Source organism: Colletes latitarsis, chromosome 5 (assembly GCF_051014445.1).
Source record: "Colletes latitarsis isolate SP2378_abdomen chromosome 5, iyColLati1, whole genome shotgun sequence".
Taxonomy (NCBI): Eukaryota; Metazoa; Arthropoda; class Insecta; order Hymenoptera; family Colletidae; genus Colletes; species Colletes latitarsis.
In genome coordinates this window covers 34,714,875-34,735,665 of record NC_135138.1, presented here as the reverse complement: position 1 = coordinate 34,735,665, position 20,791 = coordinate 34,714,875, and the positions used below count along the sequence as shown (strand labels likewise).

The following is a 20,791-nucleotide window of genomic DNA, read 5'->3' as shown; positions in this document are numbered from 1 at the left end:
GCGATTAGATCTTTCGGACCAACTGGACGGCCGATCACATGTTTCCTTCAATGAAACAATGATGATCGAAGCAGGGAACGAGAGAACGAAAGGAGAAGAAGCTATTTGTTTACTAATTACTTGGCATGTAACGAAGACGCGTACAATGAAGTCGGCGAAGCTTAAATCTAGATAATCATACCAAGTAATTATTTGGTTTAATATGGGGACGAAGCTAAATAGTGAGAGACGCGACGCGACGCGATGCTGAACCGTACAGCGGATCTTTGGACCGAATCTACTGCCCTTGCTAACTCGATCTCTATAGGAACATGGATGCTGCAACCTTGAATCGAGGTCTCCATTTCTCCAACGCAACCCGCCGGGAGCCCGAAGGACCCGACTTAGGTTGTCTGACAAAGAGAGAGTACCTGAGACAAGATCGACTTCCGCTGGAAGGTATGCGCTTCCGCAGGATACGGAAGCTCCACACCTTCCAGCGAAGAACCATGTTCCCTCGACCGAGCTACCAAAGGAAGGCGATTAGATCTTTCGGACCAACTGGACGGCCGATCACATGTTTCCTTCATTGAAACAATGATGATCGAAGCAGAGAACGGGGGAACGAAAGGAGAAGAAGTTACTTGTTTATTAATTACTTGGCATATAACGAAGACGCGTACAATGAAGTCGGCGGAGCTTAAATCTAGATAATCATACCAAGCAATTATTTCGATTAAAAGAGGATGAAGCTAAATTAGGGGAGACGCGACGCGACGCGATGCTGAACCGTGCAGCGGATCTTGGGATCGAACCTACTGTCCTTGATATCTCGATTTCAACAGGAAAACGGGTGCGTACCGGAAGGTGTGTGTTTCCGCAGAAAACGGATACTCCACACCTTCAAGTACCATTTTCCCTCCATCAAGCTACCAAGAGCAGGCGATTAGATCTTTCGGACCAACTGTACGGCCGATCACATGTTCCATTCGATGAAACAGCGGTGATCGAAGTAAGAAACGGGAGAGCGACGTAAAGAGAAACTAGTTATTCGATAATTGCTTGGTAGGACGCGGTCATTCCTATACTAGGGACTTAATTCTAACTTGCAGTGTGTGTTGATCCATTGATCCTGTGGCAGATGACGACGTCCTGGGTATCCCCTCGATGATCCTGGAAGTGAACCTGCAACAAAACTAAAATTTATATTAGAAACATAGAAATAGAAATCACAATTATATCAACGAGTATTAACGATGAATCTAAAAATAAGTCTACACCTAAACTGGAATATATTTTAGAAACATAGAAATAGAAATCACAATTATATTAAATAGTACCAAGCAAAATATCTCATTAGAAATTCCCTAATATGACACACTGTGAAAGTGTGATAAGAATTTCAGAATGAACGATAAACTAGAGAAATTTCCTAATATTACAAACTATGAAAGTCTGATAAGAATTTCGGAGTCAACGAGAAATTAGAGATCTTTAGAAAAGATCGAACCCAATATTCTATATCCGTACAACAAGATATAAGAATTCGTGGAACAATGTAGAAGTAAATTAGCAAATAATTACAAAAACTATATATCATACTACAACCTATATCACACCTAGCTAGGAGGCCCCACAAATTTAATAACGAGAAAGTGGAAATAGAAAGCAACGAAACAAAATAACCCACTATAAATTGTCATCTTTCAATGATGGAATTAGCAAAAGAAATACAAAAATTCCTGAAATAATGCCTATTATAACAGTACATGATTAAATAAAATACGAGGCACATTATTAAACGAACTCAAACGAGGAGTCAGTAATCAAAGAAGAGAGTAATTATGAATATGTTACTGTTAAACGAGAAGACGAGGTAGCAGTGGTCATCAGTAGCTAGGTATTGCCAGTTGGTAGTAGTACTGACCCTTCTGGTCAGTCAGAGGTTGCTGGAAGATGACCAGAAGGCAGGTACAACGCGCGTGGCTCGTCTTCCATCGTTGGCCTAAGCTAGAGTGAACGCTTTCGACCTTGACGTCACTGAACCATGTCAGTCGCCTCTAAGACGGAAGAAGTGGGGATAGCGACACATGGTCAACGTTCCGTTAGATGTACGTGACAAGCAATAATTTCACGAATTATTAATATTTACGAGAAATTAATATTTATAACAATTATTTGCTAGGCTGATATTATTAATAACTATCTCAACTACTGTCCAGTGAAAATTATGAAAGATCACAATTGATAGAAATCATGATATAGCGATATGTGTATGGATCGAAGATTTCGATGAATTTTTATTCTGAATCGTATATAGCTGAATCGATTGTTATTAATATTTATATATTTTTAAAGTGTTTCTGCATAATATGCATTATTATTCATCGATTAGTCCGTAGAAATAAATTTTGACTGAATTTCATAGTAAAGGCTGGTTCTTGAAGTGTTTCTTAAATACGTACAATTTTATAACAACGAGAATAATAATTATTTATCAGCTATATTGATATTATAACATTTGTTTAATTTTAATCATTCGTCAGTCATATATTTTAGATATAATTTCGCTTTATTCGTAAGAATATGCTCCGTTTTCAAGACGGATCAATTTTCAAGGACGCTAAAAGTCGAGCATCGAACGTAAAATTATTAATCTTCCAAACAGAAAAGTCATTACCAAGGACAATTCGAATCGATTCTCGATAGAAAAATTCTTCGACGCGTAAATAAAATTTCATGTATCTTTCTTTCCTGATAAAGGAATTTAGAAAGTTATTTTCCATTTTTAAACGTTCATTTCTTTTTTTTGCCCATCGTGTACACAGGTTTGCGGTTAAACTTTTTGTCTTGCGGACCGATGTGACCGAGAACTGGACACAGTCTTCCGTCCAGCAAAGTTATTTTGTTCTTTTCTGTCACTCGTGCAAGTACTGTTTTTTTATTTGTACAACCATTATTCTATAGCAATAAATCTGTCACATAACTAAATAGGAATAGTAAAATCTGAAGTATTGTGCAATAATCGTGCTCTTCAAAATTATACGGGTAGAACACGATGATGGTTCTGTGTCTGGATCATTGAAATATGGGGGACAGGACAGGACAATTATTGTATTTCGTTCGTATAATGTTCAAGAGTATGGCGATTGTACAGTATTGTAGTTTCGACTATTTCTAACGTGGATGCAATTTTTATTTGGAATCGAAAGACTCGTACAATCTTAATTGGTTAGTTAATAATTTGCTTAGTAAAATAAAGGGCTCGATACTTCTTTGTGCTTAATGTTCGTTCATGAATGATCAGTAAGCGTTTCAATTCGATAGAAAGAGAAGAATTGAAAGCTATTCCCTAATGCATCGCGTTTTACCTATATGGTATACGTACGTATACATGCACATACGTATTCTTATACACTTATTTCTTTCCTTCGAAACCACTCTGGTAGCGACGCAAAAGCGGACAGAAGTTTTAAGGCACATGCCTGAACCTTCCCAAGAAACCTATACATTATAAATGTCGTACTTTCTTATCCGCCACACCAGTTCCCATTTTTCGCCAACGACACAAAAACTATATTCTCGTTTCCATGCTTCTGTGTAGATCGCTGGGTTATCTGAATAACAGTTTATATCGCCCACAATACTTTAAACTTAGGGTCTCTGTACAATTTTAGATATCTCTTTCCTCAATTGATATCTGATTTTCTTTGCTCCACTTGACGCTTTATAATTAGATATATGTTCTGGTTTAACGTGATTTTATTTTGTTTAATAAGCGTTCGAATTTTATAGGGGACGTGCTGTATGTGTGAGAGGGTCTGCAAAATTAGGGCGCGGAATAAATCGACGATAGTGTTGCAAGGAATAAGTGGAGTGGCAGTGTCGAGCGATGAGAGGTTTAATTTAACGGCTACTGGTATTCTATCGCCAAGAACGAAGATAAAAGCACCAAGAAGAAATCAATGCCGAAGGCTAGCTAACACGCGTTCCCTTCCTCACGGACGAGCAGCCTCCGGAACAGCTCTCGAGACCTCGACCATGCGAAAACTTTGTCCAAGAATCTAATATCATCCTTGGTTCGCACACATTCTCAAAATTCCTTCGTAGACTACGACACGTTGTGGACTCCTCCGCTCTCTATCTGGATCGTGTGTGATCTCTATCGTGTCCTAATAATTATCCAACCTCCGATAAGAATTGTCTCTAGCAAGGTACATCAAACCATTACGTATTTATTTATTAATATATTAGTTTAGAGGTTCCTTTGCATTTGTATCTTTTTAAACTATACTGAAATTGTACTTTATTCCCGTTGATAATATTCTACTTGCTCCCAAAAATATTTTAATTTTTATACATATATTTTCAATTTAGTTTGTTATATACTTTCAGTAAGAAGCGTTTCGTACGGTCGAGAATCCGAAAGCGAGGATCGAAGCGTAATATTCCGCTTACAATAAAAATTCATCGTCGCGCAATGTCTGTTCCCGCGCGTACACAATTTTCTAGCGAGCATTTTTTGTTAATTCAAGAAATTGAGATAATATTTCGCAATATAGTGGGGAAATGAAGTTACGCGAGACACCCCGTACATTACCGAATCAAAGTGACGCGGAAATTCCAAAATATGAAAAAGAGTTGAGAATTCCTTTCGAAATCCATAACGTGCAACAGTTGTGCATAAATCAAATTCACGTCTCTAGTGGAGGCATGTTATGGTCCAAACACATTCCACGGAAAAACTACGGGGAAAATTCCGATACTTTTCCGGCCGTGTTTTTGTCTGCAGAGGCACAAAATGGCGAAAACAAGTCGCTAAATGTATTTACCGATGACTCGATGTAAAAACCGTTATTAAACTTAGTCGCTGGGGCTGGGGAACAGAATGAGAGGAGCGTGGAGAATAAGATTACAATTTTATTTTAGTTCTGGCAACTCCGGAACGATAAAAAATGTACGGGAATACAGAATGAACTTTCGGGGATCGGTCAGCCATCTTTGAATCGACTAAGTGTATGGTAGACTGTTATATCTGCAGCTTCCAAATTTATAACATTCGCGACAGGAACAATAACTTTTATATAATTTTAAGAAAATGTACCATATAACTGTAATATATCGTCACCCTAGGATTGCTATCTCTCTTCGCTAACTCTATATTCGAAAACAACTATAGTTACGGATTGGGGGGTGGCTGTAAACGGCAGTTCGCGTAATAATCGCGGCCTGGAGCGGTAAAAATGTCGTCGACAATAACGAAGGGAATCGTTGCGTTCGGGTGACACGATATCCAGGAATATTACGCGGCCGGAAGATGTTCGTGGCGTAAATTGAGGAAGAGCAAGGCCAGGTGGAAGGGGGTGGGAGGTGATGAGGATTCGTAGAGGGACGAAGAAGGGTTAGAGGGAAAGTGGGTTGCTATCTTAGCCACCACAAAGCAGTGATAACATTTTCCCTCCTGGACAGAAGCCTAGCCACCCTTCTCGTTGCTCCCAGGTCGATATCGGGATAACGCCGGTGCCGGTTACCCCGGGCAACCGGAAAGCCACGCCCGCACCCTCAAATATGGCTGCCCATATCCGCGACTCGTGCACCTTGATGTTGCCGAAGGAGGAGCAGGGGAGGGGGTGGCGTCGAGGTGGTGAGATAAAACGCGAGGGGGTTAGAATTATCATAATATTGGTCATTGCTTGTTCCGCTGGATGAGGCGAAGTAGCTGCTTCAACCGGAATCTTTCACACGCGACACTTCGTGTACACCCGATTCTACCATTCCTCCGATGCTCCTGTCGCGACGTTCGCGAAATATTTCGCATATCCCGTCTTCGTTCGCGCGGTCCACGTTTTTCTTTCACCGTGAGGAATTCTTGCAGAACCGAAACCATTGGCCTGTCCTCGTTCATCAACCGGAGTCCTTCCGCGACTTTGCCTCTTTTACGGAGTCCTCGATGCTCCAGTTTCTGGGAATTTAAGCCTACGTAGCCACGGGACTGGAGACTTAACATTTTCTTGGTCATTGTCTAGCTAATATCTTGTTACGTTGGGTTATTGATCTTCTAATCTCACTGTCGAGTCAATGAAGACTTATCCTATTCTTCTGTATGAAGTATTTAACCCTCGGTGAACATACTAGTTGCATTTTAATACTTTATCGGCCATTTATTGCAAATTGAAATTAATGGAAATGCTCGTACGCCGATGTTTAATCTCGTTTTCGTTCCTCCTCTCTGAAGTGGAAAATTCTATTAGGGTCTAACAGAACGCTAAAACGAATGTCATCGACGAATAAGCTGATTCGAAATCTGTCTCAATTTCTTCAACCCCTTCAGCTACGAGGAAATATAAATTTTGTAAATCTATTTCAAGTTTGTGCTATTTCATCACAAAGAAATAATACCAGATGCTTCTTGACACGCGTTTGCGAACGTACACGTATCGCTCTTTAAAAAGTTTCTGGTTCGTCAGAAGAAACTGTGTTAAGTTTAACCCTTTGAGTCATGAATTTCTCTATCCGACCTATTTCTTTCGAAAATCAATTCTCAGAGACTTTCTGGGTTACTGATTACAAATGCACTGCCAATAACACACTATACACTTTGTATATTTATTTCCTGGAAGAGGGATTTTCGAATCCTCAAGATCCTGAATTTTTATTAACCTTCTAGATTCACCACCGCTGAATAATAACCAATAATTGCTGCGAACAGTCTACCGCAATGTTAGTTGCAAAGCTGTAGAGGAAGATGCTAATGCCGAGTCTCTCGCTGAAAGTGCAATATGAAACAGATGATCGTCAGGGAGACGACGAAAGAGACAGCAGCAGGTATGTAGGTAATAACTTGTTTACTCGCCCCGATACAGGCGTGTCTGCGTCGAAGAGGAACGAAGGAAAGCGAAGGGAGTAGGAAATGAGTGGATTTTCATTGCAGTTTAATCCAGGCCCCCACATCCCCCTCGTGGTATTCTAAACGACGATACTCTCGAAGGCAACTCTTGTCGCTTGGGGTGACGATATTACATTCCTCGATCGTGACGAAAACAGCCGGAACGATGCAGCTTTTCGAGCCTGCCAACCAGCCCCCAGTCCTTCTGCACGTGTTTTTAATTCCTTTCTGCTCCAAACCTCCAGCCTCCCTCTACGCAATATTTTTATTTTCTCCGTCGTTTTCTCCTACCCCTCCTTCACGACACTCCTCTTATTTTTGTCTCTCTGTCATAAACAACCACGAATCTCTGATTCCAGGTGAGCCGTCAGCCAATTACGGAATTGATTTTGCTGGGACCGCACGATACCCGTCATCTCTAGCGTACTTGAGAAGATCGTAGGGAGTATAAGGTATTTCTACAATGTTTTCCATACTTCTGGAAGATTTACATCGTACTTGAGACTTTATCTGAGATACGCCTTGAACTACCCGAGATATTAGAATTCTGCCAAATAGTAGTACCAAAGTGCCTTATAGGATTTGAATATGAACTTTTCAGAAAGAAGGTCGAGGCCCAAGGTCTAGGGAAACGTAGACCAGACAGAATAATTCCACCTAGGAGCGGTCTTCGTTTCCTCGCCTATACACACTAAAATATCTTTTATTATCTAACAGCGTAGCGTAAATAGTCTCACCCATCGTAAGCAGTATCAAATCTAATATCTACTTGAACGATCAACCGATAACCGGTGATTTCTACACTTCAATGCAACAGAATCTCGCGTCTCGTTTCTTCCTTCGACTCTCTCGTTTCTATCGACTGCAATGTGACAAGAAAATTTACGATCACTGTTGCGCGTGACACGTCGGCGACAGTGTCGCTTCAGAAGTTAACTATTGTTGCACTATCTCGGTCTAGTTGCACACAAGCGAACGCGAAATCGCGGGCGATAAAATAACGAGATAACGCTCAGATTCAGGGTCGAGGTGAGGCGGTATTTCAAACAGGCTTGGCACGTAGCGACGACCGTCTCTTTATGCAGCGATATTCGCGTTGGCTTCTTCTTAACATAGATCTATCGACGATTTTTCTCTTAGCAGATAAATTACCAGCCACCATATACTCCAGTTTCCGGAGTAACCATGTTTGCAATGGCTGGTTATTTCCTGCAAAGTTCTTTGCGTTATCAGTACGTTGGTTAGCATAAACAACTTGAAAAGGAGACTATATAGAGCTAGGGCTAAGAAATATTCAAACAGGTGCTTATGAGATTCGAATATTATTGTAGACAGCGTCGAGAAAATTCTTGGGAAGCTCGAAGCGAGGTTTCACGAGCGCTTGGACCGACCAGGTCTCGCAGTTTCTTCCCGAGGATTATCAGGCACCCATCGGCGGTCTTTCCCTCGATCGATTCGCTATTAGTCTGCTCTCAGTAATGAATCTCTTTCCCATCGTCCTAATTGTCAACTGCTGGCACGTTATTTACTCGAACGAGCGTGGAATTATGAAAGGGACGCGCGTCCCTATCCCTTCCCCGAGGACACGGCACACCTCCGTAGCACGACCACGTATCCGTGGTGACAATACAAACCGAAACAAACACTTGGCGGCACGTGTCGCGTCACGTGCCGTCCAGGATATATTACATTCCGAATGCACACACACTTGACGAACGATTAAAGGGGTGCACACGGCCCAAGTACCATGATCGCGACAACGATGAACACGTCCTTTCTTTCTACTTTGTCAGCCACTTTCGATGAGAACCCAACGCGACTCGCGCGACCCAGCTACTCGACTTCCAACCGTCTCGCGTCGATCATTTTCACCAAAAATTGCCTTGCAATCTAACTTTGCGTCGAAACCAAGGGCGGATAGACTTCACTAAGAAGTTTATTAAAAAAAAATTAACACGATAGTTTACAATTTAGGGACAATGATTTTAAAGTCTAGTGCAATTCTATTATTTTTGTTCCTTAAACTCTGCAATACAAGGAATGGGATTTTAGGGACTTGTGCGTGAAAATAAATGCGACCGGTATACTTAACAGTACTTTATTGTTGACATTATTACACGTTATTATAAATCTATCGTTTTGACACGTATAATACTTACTAAATCTACAAGAGACAAGTTTAACGATAAACCTATAACTAAACATACATTATGGCGTCGGTACTTATTTAGTAAAGGAACAAACAGACGTATCGCTTAAATTTCCTCACAATACCCTAACACGACAGCTGAAACTCGATGACATTAGTAAAATATACATCGTTCAAACAATAATCGTTAATTACCTGGGATATTTTCTTTTTTCATTTTGTTTAATACCGAAGAAAATATTGCACGACATTCTTGCGTTTGTTAGAACAAATTCCATTTAACGTCACGCTCTGCTCGTTCGGACCGAAATTTCGTTGAGTGCAAAACGCTATCGAAATAAATTATTTTCCGCGCCAAATGTGGTATTTTCTGCTGTCAGAAAATTCTCGCGAAAATTCCACGGATGATCCTGACAGATTGCCGGTTACACACCGATACGCAAGATCCAGATTTATCTCGCAACGAGGTGCGGTCTATTATTAGCATAATGATTTTCGTTATCGTGACAAACGTCGTTCGCGTCTCAGCCACACGAGCTGTGTAATCCGATTTTGCATAAATGTTGACGATAACGTAACACGGCATTCTTCGCCTCGGAGTGCCACGAATCGAAAAAAAAGAATTCTTTCCTAAAGAAACTTCACATTACATTCTGACGATCGTACGTATCAAGAAGATCGTCATCGTAATTAAGCATTTTCAATTTAAATGGATACCATATTCACTTTCAACGATATCGATAATACGCGATGAAGTTTCGGTGCTCGAATCGCTGGGGATAAAATAAGAACACCTTTTTCGTTTCTGACGCAAGGATAAACACAGATTCGACCGATTCGTTGCATCGGTGCAGCGTTGCACTATCGTGCATCGCGTACCTTATCTCGCAATTGCCATCCTATATCGAGGGAAATTCACTAGGTGGTTTATATGTCTGCGTGTGTACATGTATAGACTAATACGCGCGTACTCGTCATGGATGCGTATCGTCGAGGGGATTAATTGCAAATTATTCCATTCTCTTTTGTCGTGAATCTCTGCGTGCGCGTTTCAAAACGCTTACAGGTGGATCAGAGCTAGCGTCGTGCGTCGACGTTGAAAATCGTTTGATTCCCGACGTCGACGAGCCTCGTCGCCCCGCGTTTTTGCTTTTCTTTCTACTCCTTTTCTTTTTTTACGCACGATTTTATTGAATCCATTGAATTTTTTTGGCTGAAAGGACCTGTTGTTTAGGATCGCGTTAATATTCGTCGATCGATCGGAAAAGAATTCTGGTAAAAATTTCTGTCCCGCGCTTCAATGAACGAACAGCGTCCAGTGATCGGAGAATGGTATAAATCATTTTTATGTATTACGTTTGCAAAATTACCGTCCGAGTATCGCAGACTGCGGTTCGCTATTTTTCAGGATCGTAGAAATCACACGTTCGCGTATTCGATGATTAATTAAAAAACGTTACTGCAAGTAAAATAACATCGTGCACGTAAAATAACTGATTCCAATAATTGCAAAATATTATCTCGTGTGGGTCGCGTTTGCAAAATTCCACCCTCTGTTTTCGATTACCCGGGATCAAAGAAATCCCATTAGTATACGTTGATTAATTAGAAAGAAATTCCACGTGAAAATTAATATCGTACACGCGAGCGAAGGAAAATAATTCCCGGTGATTGGAAAATAATACAACTCATTTGTATGCATTACGCTTGCAAAATTGCACCCTGAGTATCGCAGCCTCTGTTTACAATTTTTCGAATAAAAAAAAATACAAATAAAAAAATTATTCCCGTTGGAAAATAGTATAAATCAATGTTATATATTGCGTTTGTAAAATTGTGCTCTGGTTATTGAAGTTTTATTTTTTTTAATACCATTTTTAGTACGAGCGAAATCTTTTTTCTGGATCGCGTTAATACTCGCCGATCGACGGACGAAATAATTGCAGTGATTGAAAATTAATAATCGTTTGCGTGTATTACGTTCGAAGAATTGCTACTTTAATTTTATCGTTTTAAAGTTTTAGAGGGACTTTTGTGTAAAAATAATGTACGAAATTATACAAATTGTTTCTATCTATTACAATGGCTGCGTAACAACACTCAAAAAATCGTTTCTTAAAGCATAATCAATGTTGCAATAGGTTCAACAATTCTCTCCAACAGCAACGTTTTAATTCTGTCTTTGAGTAATTGTTCTAATACTGCCTTTGTAATCGTATTCGTCGTTTCATTTGTATTTTAACGAAAACAATTTAATCCTGCCAAGGTCCTCTGCTCTTCGTTGCTCCGACTCTATCTCCATCTTAACGGAACAAATAAATGAACGAACTATGCAATCATTCGTTTTAAGAAATTATTCTAGATAAAGTAATTGTTCGGCAAAGTGGAGGATCTCGACACGATTAACGGTGTTCCTAGTTCGTACACGACTCAAAATACAGAATCGTTGAAAAATAATTCGTCGCTTTAAAAAATGTATTACTAAATAAATTCGTTCTGGAATAAATCAGTCCGTAGAACTACCGAGTCTAAACTAAACTAGCTTCGACAAAAAGTTTCGATTATTTTCAAAACTGTTGAATTATTTTTTAATCTTCCTGTTCCTGTTTTTTTAAAAATGTACCGAGAGTACCTCGGATAGAAAAGATACCGTAATAATATCCGTACTCAATGTCTAACTTACTTAACGTATCAAAGATCTTCGATTACCGTATTCCTGAGCGATGTTGACTCGATATCTGCTCGATGGATCGCGCACGACCAACGAATTAAATCCCAAATTCCCTCGCATATCACGAGGCCGTCCCTCGCGAATAACGTCAACATTTTCATTATCAATAAACTAGACATAAATCGAGATTAATCTATGTCGCAGCCCGTAAGTACTCTGCGCTCGTTGCATAACAAACATCGTAATTAAAAATAAGAAACGAAAGATAAGACGGATGTTTGAGAAACGATGATAAGTACGTTCATCCCGAGCATTCTGAAAATTCCCATTGATCGAAGTAACAAATATTCGTTACACAACACGCTTCCTATATTTCGCATTACTATGTACACTAAACGTCTACTTGTCCAAAGAACACGGCGAATCGAGCTTTACATTAAAATCCATTCGAGTGAACTGACCTCCTCTCTCTTTCTGTCGTGATATATCATTCTCTCTGGCTCTCACTCACTCACTCGCAAACAATAGAAAGCTGAGCAAAGATTTGTACGGGGGGTGTGTATTTACAGTGCCGATATTAATCGATCGTTTACGAGCGAGCCAAACGTGCTGTGGGGGCGGCTTCTTGGACCAAGTGAGTAGAACGCGAGAACGAAAGACTGGGGAAAAATGGAACATCGAATTTCGCTCGGAAAGAACCAAGTGTAGTGATGGGACTGATTTGATACCATCGATACATTTACGTTTCGCATTGATACTACCGTATCTAATCTCCGAGGAACGTCTTCAAATCATTTCAGACTTATCGAGACATATTACTGCCGTATCGATACTTATTAATCGCGTCATCTTCGATATTTGTTTAACTACATTTTCAACGCGTACAAAGTATCAGTTACTTTTAAAGATCTTTCGAACTTGGAAGTCTCAATACGATGAATTTTATTCAAATACTACTAACTTTTTAATCAGTCCTCGGTTTAATTGATATAAAGTCCTTTCCAATAGCATTTTTCAAAGATTCTTGTTATTAAGTTTGAATTCTAATCAGTTTTTTTCATTGCAGGCTGAAGACTAGGTTTCAGGAGCGAAAAGTAGTCAAAATTCGAATGATCGGCAACTCTGACGCCTACACAATCGTTTCGTCGAGGCCTCGATGATGCTTGAATAGTATCGATACTAGAAGAAACGTCAAGTGCATTTTACTTATATCGATACCTCGACACATTGCCTGGGAATCGATACGTATCGACCATGTCATTGGATTGGTCTCATCACTACTCAAGTTCGTACAGTCACTAAGAATCTTTCGATCGTCAGCGGAGCGGAGGGACGCTTTCGTTACGTTAAACAAATCACTACACTATTGCACTACACTTTTTTTTACAATTATTCGATTCTCCCATTCGCGTCTTTTTACACAAGTCGTACGTATGAATCTTAGCTTCGTAGCGAGTTCTTCTATTGGTATCGTACCGGTTCTCTGAGATCGTTTCACTTTCCATCGTGTCACTCGCGATTTGCTTCTACGATTCGTAGCTAGTGATCAGGCTATCGATAACCCTCACCGCCAGCGCGTTAAATTAGGGAAATTCGGAGACAATATAGCGTTGCATCCCGTTAGAGATACGCCTCGAATCGTCCTCGCCTCGCTAGAAGAGAAAAGAACAAATACTCTCGGACCAGATCTCAGCCAACGACGACTGAACGTCTGAGCGTTCGCGTTCGAGAAGCCTCGGGGACAAAGTGGTCCGTCGGACCTTCAAGATCGAACCGAGAGTCTCGATCCTCCGGGTCCTCTAGATCAGAGGCGAGAAAGCGGACGCTTGACTTCTGATCTCCCGATGTTCCGTCGGGCTGAGATCCAACAAACCGCCGCAGTTCTGGTCGCTGGCCGCCTGCTTGCCGATCAGAGCGTCGATACTGAAGTTCCTCTTCTTGTCGACTGGAGGATGACTCGTTGGTATCGTGGTGGCCCTCGTGGGCGTCGGGTCCAGCTGCCTGATCGGCGGGGCGGTGATGGGCACGGGTTTGTACAGCGGCGGCGGCGGTTCCAGGAACCCGCCGAGTTTGAGGGCCTCCAAGGTCGAAGGAGAGAAGTCGAGCAACGGCAGACCGGGTGGCGGGGACAGATAGGCGGCGCTGGGATAAGTCAGGGCGCCGGGATGCCCACCGCCGCCGCCGGGGCACGGTCCCCGGTCGCCGCAGATGGCGAACGTGGCCATGATCGCTCTGTCGCGGAGTACATAATGCGGCGGTGGCCTCTTGTACCTCTTCCTGCGCCGCAGGAAGCTCCCGTTGTCGAACATGTCCTCGGCCAGAGGGTCCAGCGTCCAGTAATTGCCTTTGCCAGGGTTCCCTGGCTCGCGCGGTATCTTAATGAAGCAGTCGTTCAGGGACAGGTTGTGTCTGATGGAATTCTGCCAGGCGGGGAACTTGTCGTGGTAGTAGGGAAACCGCGACATTATGAACTCGCAGATCCCACTTAGGGTGAGCTTCTTCTGGGGCGATTGGAGTATGGCCATCGTGATCAGGGCTATGTAGGAGTATGGCGGCTTGATCAGGGACGAAGACATCTTGTCGTTTCCGTAGGACGTGGCCTGCCCGGGCGGTGCTGCCTTTTGTTGACCGTTCGTCGACATCATCGTGTAATTCTTCTTACTACGACTACCGCCGCGGTTTCGCGACGAGGACGTGGGCGGCACGGGGGAGCTCGGTATTATGGGGCTCGACGACGACTGGGACGGCGACAAATCGTTCTTGTCGAGACTCACCGGGTCCACGATCATGCTGCTGCTGTCGGAATCCCGATCGCTGTCCGCGCAGCCGTCGCACGACAGGTTCGACATCATCATCCCACGCGGTTCCATCGTGATTACTTGACGGGCACATTCACGCGTCGATCGTCGGGAACTAATGCCCGTGGTCTTGGCGGACCTGTTCGCGGTCGCCGTTGGTCCACGTCATTTCACGTCGGTTCCACGGTTCTACTCCGGATTCTGTGAACATGTGCGTCCGTCGTGCGGCTACAGCTGAAGGAACAATGCTCGTCGGATACGAACGACCGTCGATAGCGAGTCACTAAACGGTCGCGATGCACCGTGGACGTTCCTCTTCCGACATATTTTACCGGAGCAACTGTCACGCGCCAGCTCCGACGAAATGCTATCTTACGCTAATAGTTTGTTTCCACAACGATAACGATTTTTTCTTCGCCTGTTCGCCGTCATCCGCTCGCTCGCGGAGCAACGACGCTGCGTCTCAAGGATGTCGGTGCCGCGGTCGCTCTTAGTGACGCGCTCGAAGCGGCTTTATCGTTCACCAGTCGTCTGTCTGGATCTACGCGAACCTGTCACGATATTCGCTCATGCTCGAGGCTTATCGATCTCGCGTCTCCGACGAGTCTTCCGAACGACGAGCTCCTCCAGCGATCGGCGTCGACGATCGGTGTTCGCGCGCGAACCTCAGCGGCTGACCCGGCGACGTCTTCCGGCCTCACGTGTCCTTAAACTCTCGACTGACAGTTCGTTGAGTCACTCACCACAATGGGAAGAACGAGAGAACCGACGATATTACTGTTTATCACTGTTTGTCCGTCGTCCCGACGGATATGCATAGACCTCGAGGTCTCGATCGCGCTAGGTTAGGTGCGCGAAATGCGGTCGAAGGTTATGAAGCGCGAATGCGAGTGTGCCAGCACCCTGGAGGACCGTCTACGAGGCGAAATCGTGGGTCGAATTGATTCGAAGTGACTGCTTTGGCCCTACGTGGGCGGACCGATGGGCGGGCATTTCAACCCCTACTGTAGGGGTGGCGGGGTATCCCCACCATAGCCGGGCAACAGAGGCTCCCTTCCATCCTCTTTCGGGAGAAGAGGAATCGTTGTCGTCACCACCAACGAGGAGAAACCCCCGGAGGGGACGTCGGAGTTAGGAAAATAGCGGGGTAGATAAAGGGACTTTCGAGGCAGACTGGGGTAGAGAGGGCGAAATTGTAACACTCCGGGGGCTGCTTTGCTTTGAGCGGCGCGGTAAAGGGACCAGGCGTTACATACTAATAGAACGTATGAAGCCGAGGCTGTATCGATACTCGTTTCCGTGATACCGGTCTATAGATTTGCGGTTCTCAACATAACCGTTCGAGTTAAGGAATGGCGCGAGCCTTTTCGACCACTGACAAGAATGGTAGTTCGAAGAAGATGCGTCGAGCTGGTTCTCCTCAAGTTTAGGGATGATTATTAAATAAGAAATACCGCAAACAAATGTTAAAACATCACGTCATTTTGTCTAGACTATTTCCAATCGTTCGTGTAACAATTTTGTCGGGGATTTGTAACTCAAAATGAAGGAGTCTTAGTTATTATGGCACATGTATCAGTTTTTCTAATCTCGTATTTTTTGTATTTTAGAGTCCTGAGACAGAGACTTTTTAAATAAAGAAAGGAGGAATATGATAAACTCGACATTGATCAGGCACCCAACGATACAATATTATGTTTGTAATTTGCCTCTTAAACTGATGCCTTATGCGAATCGACGATTATGGAACATTGATTATCGGAAATAGAGAGACAAATGCAGCTATTTCGATAACTATCGGATAACCGCTCGGTGGAATCGAATACATAAGAAATACGTGATCGGTTTGGTAGACGATTAATTTAAACGATACATACCTATCGATTCAATTCCTTGTTGTTTGATTTAGAACGTGAATCTATTAAAATTAATCAATGGATAAATTACCAAAGTTTAACTATTATTAGCACCACCGATAATTCAACCAATAACGCACCAATTAATATATTCCTCTTGACAGGATTTTGCAGGAAAGATCGTATTAACCGTAATTAAGGAGCAGTTGAGTTAACCGAATGCAAAACTTTTGCCCTAAATCCCCTTGCAGTTTCTACTTAACCTCAATTACTAGATCCTACTCGAATGTTACGAAAATCAATATTTCGCTGCCTCGGTAACTTTTACGCTCTACTTGCGTTTTATTGCATATAAAAAAAAAATTCTCCGTGAAATTTCAATACGGAAGCATTCACGGGACCAACGCAATAAACCATTTTGTCTTGGAATAATAGTCGCTATTAACGTCTATGCTTTCAACCGGAAGTTATGGAACAAATGGAATTGTTTATACTGAGCTTACAAGCAGACTGCTCATATATGATATGAAATATAAGAATTACTTAATAATCGAAGTTATTTTCTCAATAGGCCGTGCAAACGCACGTTTACGAGCGTCTTTCTTTACTTTTACATCCCCAGAGTAGGTGTATAGGTACTGCATATTCATTTCCCTCGTTGATCGTTCGAATCGGTGAATTATTCTTGGCGCTACCCCCGGAGTGACTTCTGTCCGCGGCGTGCCACAGTTTCTCGTAATTAGGAGCGCAACGTTCGGCCGGAAACGAGTCCTCGAGACCCGGGGTCCTTGGATTTTCAGCGTCGAAATGGAGAACGATGGGATCCGGTGGTATCGCCAACAGAGCGAGCCGAGCAGCACGCATCACGAGTTAACTTCCCTCAGGCAGCTCAAATAGAATCTGTATTACGCCGCGGCGGTACATAGAGAAAGAGGAAGAGAAATAGAGACAGCATCGAAGCGTGAGGGAGGGGTTACGAAGGCGGAGGGAGATCGAAAAGCGTAGGTGGAAAGAGGAGGACAGGGTATAATGATAGACGGGATACGATGAAAGGGTGAGAAAGAGGGGACGATAATAGAGGGTGAACGGAAGAGAGAACGATGACTGAGAGCGAACGAGATCGCCATAGAACGAGAAAGACGGGTATACTGGTGGAGTGGTATAGACGGATGCGTATCTACCTGAGCGCACTATCGGTTCACAGAGCCGAGCAGAGAGCGAATATTGTGTTTACCCATACGCACGGCTTTGCGATGCAAATAATCTGGTATTATTGCACTTACTCCGCGTACCAGCGAGGCACTTCCGTGACTACCAGCACCGCTTTGCTCTTCTTTCTTCCCCTCCGCGTTATATTTATTTACGCCGATATTCATTGTGTATCGAAGCATCATGTTATTGCTGGCTTTCTCCGTCGCGCGACTGCCACGAATTCCGAAAAACGCCGATGAAAATTCGTCCACCCCCATAGAGCAAGACCACGATTGAATTTTACTTCTTCAGACTTCCCGGGTTTATTATTTTGCAACTTTATTCAGAACACAGTGGACGCGATACAGATTTTAAAACGATATATCTGTTTCAGGATTGGAGGGAGAAGATACAAGAGAATCAGGGGAAATAGCCCGTCCGCTGTCAGACGCGTCTCCCAATCCGTGCAGAACTCCTTGATGTAAGTGATCAAACTTTTAAAACTAATTCAGAAATGATTTTTTTAATGGATCTCAACAAGAACCAAACGAGTCCTTGCAACGAAAATATTCGCTTTTTAGGGGTTTATACGATTCAAGAACAGAACGTTGTGCCTTTAATGAAAAGAGAGGTATATTCGAAGTACGAAAATGGTATTTCGTTATAGTTCGTCGAGCGGGTTTCGATGGAAGGAGAGCAGCATAGTAAACTGTATCCGTTGCAAATGATATTCGTTTAGACAGTCGAAGAAAGCTCACTTTATCGGAGATACTCCTCGGCCTTGATAGATTTCCTTGACTCTTCCTTCGGCAAGTATCGGAGCTACGAAGAACGCCGAAAGATCAACAATCTTTCTTTTCACCTCCGTCTCCGTGTCTTTTGCCGATTCAGCGATTACTGCCTTTAATCCAAGGTTCCGGCTAGGTTAGGTTAGGTCGTCGAAGGGAGAAATAGACGGCGGTATACCCTGCTATAGAACCCTTAGGCGTTCGCCATTCACTTCGCGACGGATTGCGGATTCCACGAGTTCCACTATTCGATTCGATTGCTTCTTATCCTGGACTCTCACGACACGTATTTACCTCTCCTGATTTCTTCCCTCTCGATCTCCTTTCGAATAAATCTCGAGGATCTTCCGCGAAGCTCTTGTACTTATTACGCGCCCACCTTTCACGATTTCCTCCTTACACGCTGGTCGAGATCATCAGAGATTTGTCTAATGACTTTGTATAGAATAATTTTAACAATTTTATCATTCTCTATTCAACGGGATTCCCCTTTGTATACGCTTAAAGAGGGGTTAATCTGGTACTTCGAGGACATTCACAGTGCAATCTTCAACGTCCACCATTCGAGGCGGTGCAACAACGCACATAATGGTATTTAAAAATGTCTCTACTTATTAAGATATTCCGATTCTTCGCAGTATTTGTCAAATATCTGAAAAGCGAGCTATTTTAATAGTTCCAGACCCGATCTAGAAACGTATGGACATGTTTCTGTCCGCCATCGGTACACATTATTCTTAAAGGACGCGTCTCTTATCCCGAAGGCTGGGACGAGGCGCGTCCGTCAGCAAGTTTTCGTGAAAATTTCTTGGAGTTACACGGCTGGCTGCGTACGCCTCGAGGAAGCCGCAAGAAGCACGACGGGCCTTGTGATCGATCCCGTGCAGAAAGGAGCCGCCGTTTGTGGCGGTTCCCGCTTAACGCCGTAGCCGGGAGAAGCCGCGAAGCCGTGTCCTGCGACGTCAAGACGGGCGTCGAAAGACGACGAAAGGGCGGAGTCAGTAAAACGAGAACGACGAAAGTGTTTACGGGCGAAAAAGGGACTGGCTGCGTGGATGACTCGCTGACTTACGGCCAAAAGCCCGGGAAGATTATGCCCGCCATCTTGGATGTTGGTAAATATCTCATGGCAGAAGTGCCCCGTCGAGCAAGGGATCCCCAGGCGTGGGCGGAGAAGTAAGTCGCCACTACTACCAACGTCGACCAGCATTCGACGCTACGGTAGTTGCGCTGTAATCGTTTAGCCCGCGAAGGCGAACAGAGACGGAGGCGAAGCAAGGAAGTGGAAATCGTCGAGCGAGAAAGAAGTGGACGTCGACCAAGAAGTAAGAGGCGAGGGGAGGAGGGTTGGTAACGGCGAAAAGGTAAAGAAGTGCGAGAGGTCTTCGGCACACAAGGCGAATATCCCCCTGCTACAAAGAATACTGTCGGCTTTGCACCTTTTCCAAGACACCGTTTTTCCCTTCGGTGACTCTACCTTTTTTCCCGCCGACCGCCCCCCCCCCCCCTTCCACCCTCGTACACCCTCGTCGTTCTTTTCACCTTCGTCGTTCGGCTCGAGAACTCTCTGATCCTCTCTTTTTTTCGCGAGACGAGCCTCCTTCGTTCTTTCTCTCCCCACTCCTGGTACGCCTCTTTTTTTCTCGCGACGAGCTCTCCTCGTCGTGTACGCGGTTAAAGAGAACAGCCATTTACCCACGCGTTTCAGAGACGACGAACAAACGCTTCCCTCGCGAGGATAAGAACCGCGGGATTTTCTCTGTGACGCGTGCACAAGTAATCCGGGCCACGCTTGATACCACCGACGAAACCAGCGACGCGTTTCTTGCCATTTTTCGGATCGTTCGAATTTCACAACCCTTTCTTTAGGGTGCACGTGGCTGTAGACAGAGGGTAGCGTGCCTAGTCGTGTAAAATAATTTTCTGCGCGTAAATAAGTGAGAACTAACGCTCTGCAAGACAAAGATTTTGTTCGAATTTTTTTTATCGACCCCCCCCCCCCCCCATAATTAGTTTGACTGTGATTCAATGGTGAAAACGTTTTTAGATGGAAGAAATGCATTCACGCGAGGGTTGCAAGCTTTATGGAAGCTCGTCGATACGTCGTGGGATCGCGAGACTATATTAATAATAATGTCATTTCGCGCGGATCGGGAGCACGAGGGTCCTGGGATGCTCGAGACTGCGGCCACAAGAGCGCCGACGAATTTGAAATTCAATTCGATGCAAATCGCCCGACGGGGAAGACACTTACGGCTAACCGGCGAACAAGATCGAGGATTTGTCGCTTAGCGTGCTGTAAACACTCGTCTCTTTTTACCAGGCTTATGAAATATTGATAGACTCCCGTTGGCGTGCACGCGTACAGCGTCGTTTCGCGATCGTGACGTTAACGATGTCGACGAGCAAAAACGACTGGCTGAAACGTGTGTTTCACCGTGGTTCATCGATCTTCACGGTCCAGAGACAAAAG

General features: G+C 43.7%; 1 protein-coding gene across 1 annotated transcript; it reads right to left on the bottom strand.

Annotated features, from left to right (window-relative positions):
- Positions 1-8,977: 8,977 nt before the first annotated feature.
- Positions 8,978-15,622, bottom strand: LOC143341866 (forkhead box protein D3-A). Its single transcript, XM_076765183.1, has one exon. It carries the CDS (start codon positions 14,553-14,555, stop codon positions 13,485-13,487), a length of 1,071 nt encoding a protein of 356 aa, XP_076621298.1. The 5' UTR covers positions 14,556-15,622; the 3' UTR covers positions 8,978-13,484.
- Between the last annotated feature and the right edge of the window lie 5,169 nt (positions 15,623-20,791).